Source organism: Pteropus alecto, unplaced genomic scaffold, assembly GCF_000325575.1.
Source record: "Pteropus alecto unplaced genomic scaffold, ASM32557v1 scaffold7, whole genome shotgun sequence".
Lineage (NCBI taxonomy): Eukaryota > Metazoa > Chordata > Mammalia > Chiroptera > Pteropodidae > Pteropus > Pteropus alecto.
This window is the reverse complement of record NW_006494614.1, coordinates 48,724,697-48,740,842: the sequence shown is the minus strand read 5'-3', so window position 1 is coordinate 48,740,842 and position 16,146 is coordinate 48,724,697. Positions and strand designations below refer to the sequence as shown.

The following is a 16,146-nucleotide window of genomic DNA, read 5'->3' as shown; positions in this document are numbered from 1 at the left end:
CCACATAGCTAATTATTGGCATTAGCGGGACTGGATGTGGGAGGAATGGGATAGGGCACTTATGCTATACTGGAGTTAGAGTGACATGGGTTTGGTCCCAGCTCTTACTTTATTGCTTCCTAGCTGTGTGACCCTTCTTTCTGACCTTTCCTCTCCTAAAATGTAGGGGCATGAAGAGCTGTGAGCTTACTGTGGTACAGGAGTGAAGAGAGCTCACTGATCCATTCCAATGTTAATGCCTGCAACTTTGCATTTAATTACCAGCTATACAGAGGGACCTCAGGGTTAACTAAAGAGCCTTACCAAAGGGCCTTGAGGTTTATGGGAGAAAGAGGGCGTCACAGGTTCTAGGCTTATTTTTCTCATGGCTATATTGTTTGGCTGCTGTCAGAGTGCATCTTCTGCTTTCCCTTTTCCCCTCCAGCTAGCAGAACTGTCCCCTGGTAGGAGCTGTTGCCATGGTAACTCAATTCTTCTCCTGCAGTTTGGCTATCTTTGGCTCTCTTAATTCCAGTACTTTAATCTCAGAGGTAGAGCCCACAAGTTGAGAATGAGGTCACACCTAAATGAGATGGCCTGAGCCCTGGCCCTGGCCTATCTTCTGCTTTCCCTTTTCCCCTCCAGCTAGCAGAACTGTCCCCTGGTAGGAGCTGTTGCCATGGTAACTCAATTCTTCTCCTGCAGTTTGGCTATCTTTGGCTCTCTTAATTCCAGTACTTTAATCTCAGAGGTAGAGCCCACAAGTTGAGAATGAGGTCACACCTAAATGAGATGGCCTTAGCCCTGGCCCTGGCCCTGGCCTTGCAATGACCTGTGGTAGAGATCTCAGGTTGGAAATCCAGCCTTCCCTCTGACACCACACAGATTTTTTCTGCAGCAGCAGCCATCGCATCCCCTAGGAAACCTTTCCTGACAACCTCCAACACACATCCACAAAAAGCTGACACCTCCTACCTTTGAGTTTTCTTTCTCAGCTCCTATACATCTGTCTCCCACTCCCCTGTGAACGCCTTGTGTCATGCTCCTCTGTTTAGGAGGAGGCTTGAATGGAATAGGTCCTCCCTACATTTTGTTGAATGAATGAGTAACTAAAGGAATGAAGAGTAGATGTATGTGAAAATCGAAAACTAATTTATACAATGACAAAGAGCACAGGTTTCAGGGTAAGTGAGACCTGAGTTCAAATTCTGACATCACCACTTAATAGCTAGTTGATCTTAGGCAACTTACTTCACCTCCTTAACCCTTAGTTTCTTTATTTGTAAAATAGGGATTTACATTCTTCATAGGAGAGCTATGAGAATTGAGTTAGAGAATATATGCAAAGGGCTTTGCACAGTTACTAGACTGTGCAGGGAGGGACTGTGTCCTGCTTGTTCATCACTGTGTCCCAGGTACCTAGCATAACGTAGGCACATACATATTTTATTGAATGAATGAGTGAATTTTAAATAACGAAAGTTGTTCAGGAAGCTGGTTTGTAAGGATAACAACTGGTGTATCACATGTAATAATTGCTATACGGCCTTCTGGCATTTTTGCTAGGCTTTTGTGGCACACTTACCAGTCCTTGAATGCAGCCTGTCAGTCTGTTTCCACATTCCTTTCTACACTGGGCTGTGGGCATCTCCAGGCAGGTACCACGGTGGCTTTCACCCACATCCATAGTGCTCAAGCTAAGGTCAGGCATAGAGAAGAAGCCTCTAAAACTTCTGTTGAACAGCTAACCCTAACTTACATTTGCACCACACTTTACAGTTTATGAGGCAATTTTATACCCATTGTATCTGGTATTACTGACCTTTTCACCACCAAAGATATTCTTGTTGTTTAATCTCCATGAGCCCATATTTTGACAAAACATCTATCAAACGAATTCCATTTGTTAATCAAAGTCATGCCAATTGCTAATCTGAACTTCTAATCTATATGAAATAAGAATTTTTATCCCCAACTCCAAGCACGGGATGCGGACGCACAGTAAGTACTCAAGAAATGCTTCCTGAATTAACACGTGTGATTCCTTTAGCCTTTAAGAAAGATTGAAAAGGTCCCCCCGCCCCAAACCTTTCCAACTTTTTTTATTATTGTATCTTAGATCTGAGCATCCCACGTTGGGAGCTCCCAACTTCACAACAGTTCTGTATCCCCCACTTCATATTCGAGGACACTGAGGCCAAGAGAGGGAAAAAGCTTTGCCAAAGCCCACAGACTTTGGAAGTATTGTCATTCAGACTTGCTTCCACAGCAGCCTCCTCTGCTAATATTCGGTGACCTAAGTGAGAAAGTTAAAATTCTTTAATAGATATTCTTATATCAAACTGAAATATTTTTCTTCCTTAAAATGCCCATTCTCTGGAGCTATACAACGTAAATATAACCACCTCAGTAAGACGGGCCTTTCAATAACTGAAACTATTCATGGCTCTCCTAAATTCTGTATGGGGTTAGTCTTTGGGTGAAAATGTCATGAGCTCCCTGGAGGTGGCACTATTGGTTCACTGCCTCTTGTGCCCCCAGATATCTCCTGTCGTGGAGCTGAACGTGGGGGGTGAGTTCTATACCACCACCGTGGGCACCCTGAGAAAACTCCCAGGCTCAAAGCTGGCAGAGATGTTCTCCAGTTCAGCCAAACCCTTCACAGATACCGAAGGCCGCTTCTTCATTGACCGCCCTGGCACTTACTTTGGACCTATACTGGATTACCTGCGCAGCGGGCAGCTGCCCACGCAACACATCCCGGAGGTGTACCGTGAGGCTCAGTTCTACGAAATCAAGCCGTTGGTCAAGCTCCTGGAAGACACGCCACAGATCTTTGGTGAGCAGGTGGCTCGGAAGCAGTTCTTGCTGCGGGTGCCAGGTTACAGCGAGAACCTGGAGCTCATGGTCCGCCTGGCACGCGCAGAGGCAGTGGCGGCGCGCTGCTCCAGCGTGCTGGTGTGTGCGGTACGCACCGCAGAGGATGCCGCACACTGCACGGAATCTCTGCGCATCCTGGAGGCAGACAAGAGGTTGGTAGTCAAATTCGGACCTTGGAAAGCGGCTCCAGTCATCAGGGACCTCCTGGACTCGGTGCAGATGGACATTGAGGCTCAGGGATACCAAGTAGCCTATGACTACTGCTCTAAGAAGACATTCCAGCCCAAACCAGGGGCGCATGACTACTTCTATACATTCCTCTTCACCTGGTGGTGATCCTCAGTGGTGGGGCCTGTTTGTTATGTGCTCTGGAGGGGCTTATGAAATTAAAAGTTGCCTTCAGAAGCCATCTTCCTTTAATTTTAAAAACAAACTTCAACTTCCAATGTAGTCTGTGAAGCTCCCCTTTGAGTTCTTTCCATTCATTGCAACTGACTCCACCATACTTGGGTAATGAGGTGCAGTTGCTCCTTCTTTAAAGCCTCATGTACCTGCCAGACCTTTCCCTTGAAGTCTAATAGCAAGGCTGAGATGAGTTGGAATATTCCAAAATGCTTCGGCTGGAGATGCGGGATGTCAACAGGAAAATAACAGGGTACCATGAATCTAGGTAGTCTGACCTAAAAAACGTGGTTTCAGTTTGTAGGCCAATCCCCTAGCCCTGGTTTGTGCCTTCATGAGGAAGATGCCAAGTTAGTACCTGTAGTAGATGCCACTCAGATCTCCTTTCCCAGATGTTGTGAATATTGGTTGCTAAAGCCTCACAGCTGTCCTCTAGACAGTAATTCTCAAAGTGTGGTCCCTGGACCAGCAGCGTCAGTAATGCCTGGGAATTTGTTATAAATACAATTCTCTGACCTCCACCTCAGACCTATGAATCAGAAATTTTGGAGGGTGGTCCACCAGTCTGTTTTAACACGGTTTCCAGGTGATTCTCATGCACTCTAATCTTGAGACTCGCTCTAGAAATAAATGCCATCTCGCTTGTGTGTAGGTACAGAAGACTGATCCCTTACCTCAAGGAAGAACCAACTGTTGTAATTCCTGTTCCAGAGCTCCTTATGGGATCAGGCTCGAGTCATTCTTCATCTGACACCACATTCTCGCTTAGCGTTCTTCTTCTGCTCTAGCATTCTTCTTCTTCTCCCCACTTCCCTCACTCCCCCTGAGAGCACATCCACGATAAATCACTTGCACAAGAGACTCTGTTTCAGGTTCTGCTTCTCAACCTAAGGCATATATGACTCTAAGGAGGACACATGTAGACATTCATCCTTCTCCAAGTCCAGGTCTGGGAAAGATGGCCCGCTTCCGTGCCTAGTAGGATGACCAGCCATCCTGGGTTCCCCAGAACTGAAGGTCAAGTTTAACTGCCAAAGTTTAAGGAACTAATACTGAGTCAGGGAGTTTCAAATTTAAATATAAAATTACTGCAAACACAGTCATTTTTAACAAGCATTTTAATTCAGTAACTGTGTCTACTTGTATATTTTTTCTTATTTTCAAAGCTTGTTCTATGTTTTCCTTTTTTTGGTATTTAATATGGCTGACAGTTTAAAGTGGAAAAATCCTGAATGTCTGTTTGAACTTTTTATCATGAAGCAATTCAACATTATTTATCAAAAGCCTGAAACAGAAGTTCATACCCTTTGACCTGTATGATCAGTATGCGGTTAGATTCCAAGAAGACATCCTGCTTCTTAAGATCTAAATAGGATTGCTTAAAAATCTCAATTTCATGAATTATGGAAAGGTCAATGTCCTCCACAAGATTTCTGCACATTCCCAGAGGGCTTGTCTTCTTAGAGTCAGTTCTGGTTCTCTGCTTCTGCTGGATTCATTCAGCATAGGGATCATCTACATGTCTTGAACCTGATGCTGTTCTGCACTATGCTTACCCAGATTTAACACTCAGATCTCTTTCTTAATTTTTACAAATGCTATGCCCATGGACTGTGCACATAGCAGACAGTGGAAAATACAGGCAAATAAAGGAGAGAGAGTTAAAATACAAATGCAAATAACTTCAAATTGAATATTGAGCATACCTATTCTTTAAAGTGTGTCAGTCACTCCCATCACTAGGAGCTTTTCACTAGCAGATTGTATTTATTTCCTATTCTTTCTTCCCTCCCTGTTGTCATGCTTCTCTGTAGGTGGGAGTAATTTTCCCCACCCCACTGACTGTGCTTGGCCTCATGACTTACTCTGACCAATGGAATATGTGTGGAAGTGACAGTGTGCCAGTTCCAAACAGGCTTTAGAGGCATGCCAAGATTCCACTAGCTTTCTTGTATTCTTATCATTTGCCAGGAGAAGACCATGTTCCAGTCTAGCAACCATTTTTTATTGCTTTGGCTCTAGCCTGCATCCCTTAGCATCTGCCTCTCTTCCTAAGCAATTTACCAAACTATTTCATTAAACAAAGGCAAGTCCAATATCCTTTTCCAACACGCAGTTCATAATACAATTAAGAGAACATACTATTTTTATCCTACTTAACTTACAATAGCAAAACAATTGGAAGTAAGTCAAGTTAGTTATGTTACGTCTATTATGCAACAATTAAAATATTTATGGATGGCTTAAAACTATTGGGGAGGAAAATTCTCATTTAAGCCAATGCAATTTAATTAAATCTTTGCTTCCAAAAGGATTTAAGATGGCAGAGCTTATGGAGTTATGAAAAAAATTTCCAAAAAGATATAGATTAGAAGTATATAAATTAAGTGGATACTCTTGTTTGTCTACCCAACAATACCATCTCCTCCCTTCCTGTTTTCTAATAGAAAAAGCAAAATAGTGAGGCACATTAATAAAGTTTAAAATACTATCTATGTTCATTTATAGGAGTATATGAGACTTTTCAGATTTGTTGGCATTGACTAAAGAAAATTATAAAGTCAGAAGAAGAAAACTTAAAACCGAATGCTAAATATAACTCATAATCCAAAGGAAAAACACAAAGAAAGAGTAAAATCTTTGAGATTGCCCTCATGAAGACATTCTCATCCATAGCACTGTGCCAGGTTTTCAGGTCTACATTGTTCTCCTAGAGTAACTCTTTTTTGTTTTTAATTCTTTACTTATTTTCCTCATCTTCTCCCATCCCCTTCTTCATCCATTCCCTTCCCTTTTCTGCTGTGCTCAGTATCCTGGAAGTCTGATTCCCTAGGTATTACATGCCAGGTCCCTTCCTGGTTGTCCAAAGACTTAGAAAGTACCTAGTGAAGATTGGTGACAAGAAGGCCTAGGGAGTTGGTGTGTAGTTGGACCTCTTGGAATGGTGGAAATATAGGTTTCCTATGAATGCTCTTCAGAGGGCATCCATTCTAGAGGAGGCTCAAAAAAAAAAAAAAATGGACACAGTGATCCAACCTGTAGATAATCAGTTGGCCTCTTTCCCCAGCTCCTGCGTTTACTCAGTGGCGTCATGAAAAAGGTAGCCATGGTGGCAGAGATGGAGGTAATGCATTAGCTTTATAGTAAAGTCTTCCTCACACCAAAACTGATCAGACAACTGATAGATGTCCAACAACAGAGACCAACACTGAGCCCCCGATATATTTTTCCCTGGGAGTGGGGGTGGGCTACCATCAAGACACTTCTTGATGCTAGGTTGATTGCACTGTAAATATTAGTTATACTGCTCTGTAACAAACTGTTGGAAGAGATGCTGGTGTTTCTAAGCAAATGGAACTGATGGCTTTGTTTGAGGATGTTTGCAGTGCTGCTTAGGGGTAGGGAGCAGATTTACTTACATCACAGTTTAATAAAGCTAATATCACTCTCCAATCTTGAAGATAATTCAGGATGATAAAAAAATGTCTCTCACTGGGTTGGAAGGCAGACTTGTTTCCTGACCAGTATAATAAAGCCTCTTTCCAAGGGCAGGTTTGCCAACATTCATCTTTTAAGATTCAGAGTTCCCTAAGCTCAGTATTCTTCATCCATGTTACAGATCTATTGTGTGCATGTTATTCACCTACATCACCCCTATGGAGCTTGTTGGGCAAGCAGAAGTGATACAAACATGAAGTTTATGACACCTGCTGTACTGTGAATAATAAACTGTCTAAATCAATTTGGGCTTGTTGTCTCCTTACTAGCTGAAACTATGGAAGTGTGGCAAGTCAATTTAGCAATTTAGGGTCTGTCTGACCACATGACAAACCCTGACCCCCAAACTTAATGCCTTAAGACTAGAACCATTAATTATTTCACATAAGCCTACAAATTGGGCAGTTCTTCTGGTCTTAGTTGGGCTCACTCATGCAGCTGTAGTCAGATGGTGGATCAGCTGGAGTGAGGCTAAGATGGCCTCAGCTGGATTAACTTGGCTCTGTCCCATGTGGTCACTCTCTCTCCAGCAGGCTAGGTGGTACTTAATTCTCATGGCAATGGTAAGGTTCTAAAATCAAGCAAAAGCCCTGGGGAAGTGGTAAGTGGATGAACCTTGAGGCTTAGGCTCAAAACTAGCACACTGTAACTTTTATTACATTCTACCGGCAGGCATAAGGCCAGCCCAATTCAAAGGATATAAATTCTCTCTCTTAATGGAAGCAGTTTCAAAGCTGCATTTCAATGGGTATACACACACAGAGGGAGAGAATTAGGGCAATTTTTGCAATAATTCTACCACACACTGGACCCTTCCCATCAGGAAGGGTGTGGTGATTATTTATTTTCACAGAAATACAGATTCAGATTTGACTTTCCTATTACTATAGATAGTGTTTGTGTCACCCCTGCCCACAATTCATATGTTGAAATCCTAACCCTCAATGTGGTAGTATTAGGAGGTAAGGCCTTTGGGAGGTGATTAGGTCATAAGCATAGAGTCCTTATGAGTGGAATTAGTGCCCTTATGAAAAGACACCCGAGAGCTTCTTTGCCTCTTCTCTCATGTGAGAAGACAGCTATGGACCAGGAAGTGAACTCTCACAAGATACTGAATCTGCTTGCACCTTGATCTTGGACTTCCTAGCCTCCAGGACTGAGAAATAAATTTGTTTATAAGCCACTCTATGATATTGTTATAGTACCCTAATATCTCTTTGTATATATATTCCTGGAGAATCCTAATAAACCTAACTATAATGTTTCTGCCAGCCCTACCATTCATGGATACTTTATTCGTTTTCATGGTATTTCACACATTGCTTCAAAGGAGCTTATTCCATGGTGAAAAAATTTTAGCAAAGAAACTTTGTGGTCTTTCCAGGTACCCCATCACTCAGATGTAGTTGCCATGATAAAAACAATGTAATGACCTTTTGCAAACGCAGTTACGGTGTCAGCAGAGAAACAACACGTTGTGAGTTTAAGGTGCTGAGTTTGTGGTATATGCCTTATACCAGCAGTTAAAATATAATAGTTTCTCTCAGAATACATGGGTCTGGGAATTCAAGGGTGGAGGTAGGAGTGTCTTTTGTCACTTTTATGGATTCTTAAGTTCAGTGGGTTAGGAGACTTGGTCCCCAACGGAGGAACAGTCCCACTAAAGAACACAGTCACTGTTTTATTACATTGGAATATGTAATGAGACTGCCCCGGTCATTTTTGGCTCTTCTTGCTGAGCCAACAGGTAGAGAAGGGGTTACTATACCAGTCTGAGTGACCGACTCCAATTTCCAAGGGGAAATTGAGTGTTGTTATACAACAGGGACAGGGAAAATTATTTGAAGCCCAAGGGATTCAGTAGGGCACCTCATTGTATTTTCACACGCAATAATGAAAGTCAAAACAAAATGCCTTCAATACTTTTCGTTTCGAAATTAAAGAATATGATTTGAGAAAATAAATCTTAAAATACCACAAATATGACAAAAAGGTTAGAGAATGGGGGGTATTCTAGTTTCTATACCAGTCTGGCCTGTTTCTCAATTTTCCTTCTGTTGCTTTGTTTTTGTTGTTACCTGCCCACTTGTGGTTGAATCTACTTGTTCATTAAGCGCCAGCTGTAGTCGGAAGCTTCCTTGCTTGACCCTTGGCTTTAGGGTTCTTTCCACTCTACCATAGCTATCAGAGATTCCTTACAGCAGCGGTTCTCAACATTTCTGGCACCAGGGACCGGTGCTCCTATGAGAATCTACTGCCTAATAATCTGAGGTGGAGCTGAGTAGCGCTGGAGAAAGCCCGCTCACCTCCTGCTGTGCGACCGTGCTCTACACAGGTCGCAGACCTGTATTGGTCTGTGGCCGGGAGGTTAGGAACCCCTGCTAAACCACGGGTAGCGATTGAACTGGCGTGAGGGGGCAGGAAAAAGCACCCCAAGAGAGGGGTGGAGCACCCATTGACCAAAAGGAAAACTCAGGCAAGTTACAAGCTGCAAACGGTGTGAACAGCAAAGGACGATGGGAACGCCAGCTCGGCCTCTTTCCGTTGTCTGGGAGTCAAGGTGGTTACGCAGCTCGGAGTTCGTCCGTGGCTGTGGCTCGCCTGGCCTCTGCCCTTAACCTTGTACTTCCTACCTCCCTTACGCTTCCTTCTGCGTCAGTCTCTCGGCCCCTCTGAGACCACCAGTAAGGCCCTGAAAGCTCCTTTTGGCTCGCCCCGGCTTTGAGTCCCGTCTCCTCTGCCAGAGGCCCCACCCCCTCCGCGCTACGATCTTGGTTCCGTTCCCCTGGTGGTCTAGGGTTAGGCTGCGGGATCCAGCCGAACCGCGGCAGGGCAATAGAGCAGCCGGAAGCGGCCTTTCTTTCCCAGAATCGCAGTGCCTTGTGGGACCGTGGCCGGTTATTCCGGTCCAGACAGGTTTTCCGGATATCTTCACCCCGCCTCCCTCGTCAAGTACGGGAGCTGAGAGGGTCCGAGGGCAACCATGGCGGCGCACCTAAAGAAGCGGGTGTACGAAGAATTCACTAAGGTGGTTCAGGTAAGCTCCGGAAGAAAAGGTCGCGGGACCGGTCTAGGGCAGGAGAATGTTATCCACGCCCCAGGCACTTTGTCATGACAGGCACCACAAACTTGGGATGAGCGCCGACTATTTTGATAGGTTTTCTGAGACTACACTTTAGTGGGCGTGTTCGTTTGCCGCTACTGTTGTTATGCTTAAGATGTGCAGTCTGACGCGCCTTTTTTTTTTTTTTTTTTTAACTATTAGAAGAAACAAAAAGCGCTTTGCAGTTTACGGAAACACTCGTCATCTTATTGGGGTTACATTAGCATTCTTATTTTACAGATGTGGGCTTAGAAGCTTCTGGAGGCTTACGAGGACACAGCTAATTAGTGGCAGAGCCCCTCTCAACTCGTTTTTTTTTTTTAAAAAGCGCCCAGGGACAAGTTAGCTGTATTCAGAAGTCTCAGGGTTTGGAAGAGAAGTCAGTAGAAATCCTTAAGGACCAGTGAAAACGGGCGAGGATCACAGGCTTCATAGGGATAGAATTCTCCATTGGTGGAGCTCACCTAAGAAGGAGGGAATACCTTCCTCCATTGGAGTTCAGAACCAGTGGGTCAAGCCCGCGTTGGAGCAGTGATTCTCCATGTGCCTCCTTGTAGATGACGGTAGAGGTTGATCCTAAGTCTCCCCAGGTGTGTTTCTCAGACCTTTATGTCTACAAATCTCCTGGGGATCAGTGAACTGTAGATTCTACTGAGTATGTCTGGCGTGGGAGGTGAGGCGATAATCTGCATTTCTGACAAGCCTCCAGTTGATACCAGGAGATCAGCAGCATCTGTAGAGCCATAGGCCACCCTTAGATCCTTCCTCTTGTAGAGTAGCAATACAGACCATCTAGCTGTCAAGTAAACTAATAAGGAAACGGATCCTTAAACATTTCATTCGTTCCTTCAACAAGAGTTTATTGAGCAAATGAGTGGTTACTATGCATCAGGTATAGTGAAAGGTGTTGAGCTACAAAGTCCAATTAGGATCCCTCTCCTTGAAGAGCTCATAGTCTAGTGGACAGAGAACAGCATATATATGATTTATAGTACAGAGAGATAATTACATTGATAAATCAAGCTTTCCTCTTTTGCAACTCCTCTTCGTAAAAACTCCTCAGCCAAACTCCTTAACCCTTCATAATTTGACAGTATTCCTTCCAGCTGTATCACTTTCTTTTTGTTTAAAGGACACATTTTTGTAGCAAATTCCCATTTTCTAGGGAAGTTAGTTTGCTCCTTATTGTTTTTTTTCTTAAAATAACTTTAAGATTTAACTTCGACACTTTTTGTTGCTCCTTTTTATGTGAAATTAGTTTTCCTGAATTTTTAGATTGAGTCAAGATTCAGGAAACTTTTCTTAATTTATAGAGCTCCATCCTCTATGGCTTGCTTTCTGGGATTTTCTGGCTCTGTTTCCCTTGCCCACTTTTTTTTAATTGTGGTAAGATATATATAACAAAATTTACCGTTCTAACCATTTTTAACCAGTTCAGTGGTGTTAAGTACATTGACATTGTTGTGCAGTGTCACTTTTTTTCTCCAACATCATGCCCAGTTCTCAAGACTACTCACCCCTCCTCCAGCATGCCATGTGTTTGTACCTCTCCAAACTTTTTTTATCTATGTCTCTTTTACATAAAATGGTTGTCATTCCTCCCTTTCTTTTTCTTCTCTACCCAGTAGACTTATATTTTTGTTTTGAGACTAACTGAAACCTCAGCAAGAGTTTAGACTCTTCCTCCCTTACTTCTACGGTACTCTGTTGTACTCATCTGTTTGTACTTACTACTCAGTACTACTGTAATTACCAGTATACATATCTTCCCACTAGTCTGGGCTCTTTGAGGGCAGAGATAATACTTGGTTTATCTCCGCATCCCCTGGAGAGATCATAGGGACCAGCTCTCTAAAATGTTATTGATGGTTGATCGATTGCAGATATTGGTTTCTCCTCCCCTTTACATACTCTTTAGGGAAAAAAATTTTTTTCCCAGCTTTTGACCTAACTGTAGCCATGATAACACTGAAGACTGAGTGTGTAGAATAGGATGGAAATGGGTAAGTGGTTATTGAACCCAAATTCCTGACTTCAAAGCCCCCAGTCTTTGTATCATGCCATACTGTGTTCCTAATAATCCTAATCTCTGTAGGAGTGTAAATTTGTAGAGTGATGATTGCTTAGGATATCAAAATGACGTGTCAGGGTGCAAGGGAAATTATCGACTACAACATTTATGTTAATGATCCTCTCTATACTTACCCATCAGGGGCTGCCTTAAGCGACAAGTTCCCTTTTAGATGAACCTTGCCTGGTGAGTGCCTTAGCACAGCCTGAATATATTTGTAGAATTCAGATTTCTATGAAGAATGGAGCAGATCCTTTGTATTTGTGTTTTCTTAATTCTAAAGCTACAACAATCCTAAGAAATAGGCGGAACAAAATGTTAGTGGACCTACTTTACAAAGAAAGAAACTGAGACCTGGAGAAATTAAATGACTTGCCCAAAGTCATAGCTAGTGAAAAGCAAAATTGGGACTCATAGCCTTGTCTCCAGTTCAGTGCTTTTACCATTTGATAGCACTGCTTTTTCCTAAGGCTAGCTCTGTTACCTAAATACATGATTTGCTATAAAGGAAAATTACTTCCATCAAATGAAGTGAAATTAAGTTTTCAGACTCTGTTTTCAGTTAGGTTTTCATGTCTTACCTTTCTTATCCCCTTGCAGCAACAACAGGAGGAAATTGCTACTAAGAAACTCCGACTGACAAAACCAAGTAAATCTGCAGCACTCCACATAGATTTGTGTAAAGCTACCTCCCCAGCAGATGCTTTGCAGTACCTACTTCAGTTTGCCAGGAAGCCTGTTGAGGCAGAAAGTGTGGAGGGGGTAGTCAGGATTCTCTTGGAACATTATTACAAGGTAAGAAGGTCTTGAGGACCTGGTGGGAGTATGTATAAGAGTTGTGTCATGTCTGCAAAATAAATAAGGTGTTCATTCAGCCTTACTGAATGTCTTCTGTATGCTAGGGACTGTAGATACGAAGATAAAAAGAAAAGATCCAAATCCTGTCCTCAGAAGCTTACACTTTCTAGATGAAGATAGATATGCATGATAAAGTGCATTGTGTTGCTGAAGATACTGTGACTGCAATATGTACAGAGTGCAGTAGAAGCAAAAAGGAGGAGTTAACTACATCCGAGGAGACCCTTTAACGAGATTACCTCTGGAATGTAGTCCTGTCATCTTGTTGTTACTGCCCGAATTCAAGACTCTAATGTTTAATTGCAATAGCCCATTTTTTTATAGCTAAGTGACATTTTATTTCGCCATGTATTTTAATGGGTTAGAAAAAACATGCATGATTCAATACAGGAAATAGTTTAAACAGAAAATAAAATTCACAAAATGTGTTCATTTTTCAGTTTTTATATACAAATGATATCTGAAGTGAAAAAATAAATGATTTTCAAATATTTGAATCACAGATGAATTAAAATTGTAAATTTTAGTATAAAAATTATTAAGTTTTTAGGAAAGTAGAGACAGTACTATAATGAACTGCCAAAAACCCATCTCTGGGATTAAACAGTTATTAATATGTTGCCAGATTTAGGGTGGTTCCATAGAGTAGTGGTTAATACGTCTGCTTTACACACAGAAGGTCTTGGGTTAAAGCCCCAGCGGAGTCACAGCCCATACTCCAGGTGTGCCAGGCCCTCTGGATTTGTGTTGTAAGCACATGGGAGGAGATGCCCTGCCTTCAGAGATCCAGTTCTTAAGGGAGAGATGGCAACATCCGTAGGTCAAGAGTGGAAGTGCGGGGGGAGGAGAATTAAAAATATATATATTTTGCCAAATTTGCTTCCTCTATTGGTTTTCCTGAAGTTTTTAAAGTGTCATGATATTTTTCCCTAGTCAGTAAATCTGTCTAAAAAAGGGATATTTAAAAAAAAAAAAAATAACCACCAAACCACATCAAATAAAACTAATTCCTTAATGTCATCTAATAATTAGTCTATGTTCAAATTTCTCTAGTTGTTCCCAACTGTTTGTTCAAATCAAAATGCAAACAATGTCCACACATGGAATTTGCTCTTTTTAAAATCTAGAATAATTTGTTTTATGTTGGTGACATTGACCTGTTAAACTCAGTTAGTTGTTTTGTAAAATGTCGTTTTCTGAATTTACTTCCTTGGGAGTTAACTTGCTCCTTTATCCCCTGTATTTACTATGAACTATAAGTTAGTTCTATTTGTTAGATTCAGGTTTAGCATATTTTTGAGAATTTTAAGAATACTTTATAGATAATTTGTACTTCATATCATATGTGTTGGGATGCATTCAATGCAAAAGCTTCCTATCTTTTTTCTTTCAGTCTCTCTTTCCATAAACGACCTTTAAATCTTTTATGTATGACATAAAAGTTTCTTTTCTTTACGTATATAATGTTCTAGCTTAATCAAAATGCTTGCAGTTTTGCAAAAACCTTAGTGTTTTTAGAAATCAGTATCTTTTCATATGCTGTTCTCTCAGCTTAGAACCTTTCTCCCTGCCACTGCTCTCTGATTTGCTCTGCCATTTTCTCTGCTAAGCATATTTCTTCTTTGGAGTCTTTCCACTTATGTATCCTTCTGCCTGGAACACTTCCCTCAGACATTCATATGTCTGTTACTCACACTTTATTCAAGTCTTTACTCAAATGTCACTTTTTCATTAAGGCCTTCCCTTATCCCTTTATTTGAAATTGAAACTGCCTATCCCACCCCAACACTTCCTAGCCCCCTTCCTTGAATGTCAAATGTTAAATGGTACTTTTATCGTTTTGGACAATGAAAGGACCTTAATTATATTTATCCACCTTCCTGAGTTACATGTGAGTGTAACTGATACTTTTATTTATCATTTTTTGCTTTAGAAGACATTGTTATTCTTATACAGACAATATTCATTTAGATTTACCTACATATTTATCATTACCGATATGTATTTATCATTGCTTTTCTTTCCTTCTTGCACCTGTAACTGTTTATCTGGGATGATTTTCCTTTTGGCTGAAGCATACTCTCTGATATTTCCTTTTATTGTGAGTTTACTGATGACGAATTCTTTGTGTTTGTATAGAAAAGTTTTATTTTATCTCCATTCTTAAAGGGTGTTTTTACTGTGTGTAGAATTTTAGATTGGCTGTTATTTTCTTTTAATACTTTACATATATAATTGTATTGCTTTTTCCCTTCCATTATTTCTATTGAGAAGTCAGATCTTAGTCTTACTGATCCCTTTGAGGGGTAATGTGTCTTTTTCTTTGGTTGCTTTTAGGACTTTCTAGTTGGTCTGTTGTCAGTACTTTTTCTGTCATATGCCAATATGTGGATTTCTTTTCATTTATCTTATTTGGGGTTCATAGTGCTTGTATTATTATCTGCGTGTACTTTCCATCAGAGAGGTTCTTGGCTATTTCTTCAAATTTTGCTTTGTGTTATCTCACCCTCCTTTGAGGATTCCAATTGCATATATGATAAACCGTCTCATTTTATTTTATTACCTTCTCTTCTGATTTTTCATTCTTTTATCTCCTGTGCTTCGTTCTGGACCTTTTAGTTCACCAGTTCTCTCACCTTATCTAAGCTGATGTTAAACCTGTCCATTGGTTCTTATTTCATTTATTGTTTTTTATCATTTTTGTAATTTCTTTTTTTTTAAAGTTCTGGTTGTCTGGTGAAATTCTCAATTTTGTCTTTTATCTCTTTGAACATAAAGAGCAGAAGTGATAGGCTCGTCGTTATCCTTTCTTGGACTATTGCAATATACTCTTAATATTTCTCTCTACTTTTGCCCCTTCCAATTCAATCATTATATTGAGTCTGGATTGGTATTTCAAAAACTCAAATCTGTTTATGTCATTCTTCTGTTTATAATTCTTCAAAGGATTTTTATTCCTCTTAGGACAAAAATTATTCTTTTATTTATTTAATAATGCACAAGTATGTTTTGAACTCCTGCTACATGCTAGGTACTATCAGAGGCCCTTGCCATAATTCTCACAAAGATGTGGCACCTGCTTTTCTCTTTAGCCTCATTTCATATCAATCTACATTTTAGCCACATTGCCCTTTTTTTTTCAGTTCTGGGAGATGTGATATTCTTTCATGACTCGGGGCATTTATTCATTTTTTTTCTTCCCTCTGTCTCAAATTAGATCAGAATCTCTTCGAACATAAAAACGGAGTTAAAGTCTGTATGTGATATGTTATATGCTTTTATAGAACTCTGTAGTTTACAATACAACTTTATAATTATTTATTTGGACATTGCTTGATAAATATCTACCTTGCCC

The 16,146-nt window shown here is 41.0% G+C and overlaps 2 protein-coding genes across 3 annotated transcripts in view; both read left to right on the top strand.

Annotated features, from left to right (window-relative positions):
- The first annotated feature begins 2,392 nt into the window (after positions 1 to 2,392).
- Positions 2,393 to 4,508, top strand: KCTD14 (potassium channel tetramerization domain containing 14). The gene has a single exon (XM_025042760.1). It carries the CDS (start codon positions 2,470 to 2,472, stop codon positions 3,193 to 3,195), a length of 726 nt encoding a protein of 241 aa, XP_024898528.1. The 5' UTR covers positions 2,393 to 2,469; the 3' UTR covers positions 3,196 to 4,508.
- A 4,666-nt stretch (positions 4,509 to 9,174) lies between these two features.
- The window catches only part of INTS4 (integrator complex subunit 4), an 84,896-nt gene continuing 77,924 nt past the window's right edge, over positions 9,175 to 16,146 (top strand). The window contains exons 1-2 of one of the 2 annotated variants that reach the window (XM_015600508.2): positions 9,175 to 9,796; positions 12,534 to 12,728. In XM_015600508.2, coding sequence (XP_015455994.1) covers positions 9,743 to 9,796; positions 12,534 to 12,728 — 249 coding nt within the window. In that variant the 5' untranslated portion in view covers positions 9,175 to 9,742. The remainder of the gene's footprint in view (positions 9,797 to 12,533; positions 12,729 to 16,146) is intronic. The other variant, XM_006926648.3, reaches the window with a different exon arrangement.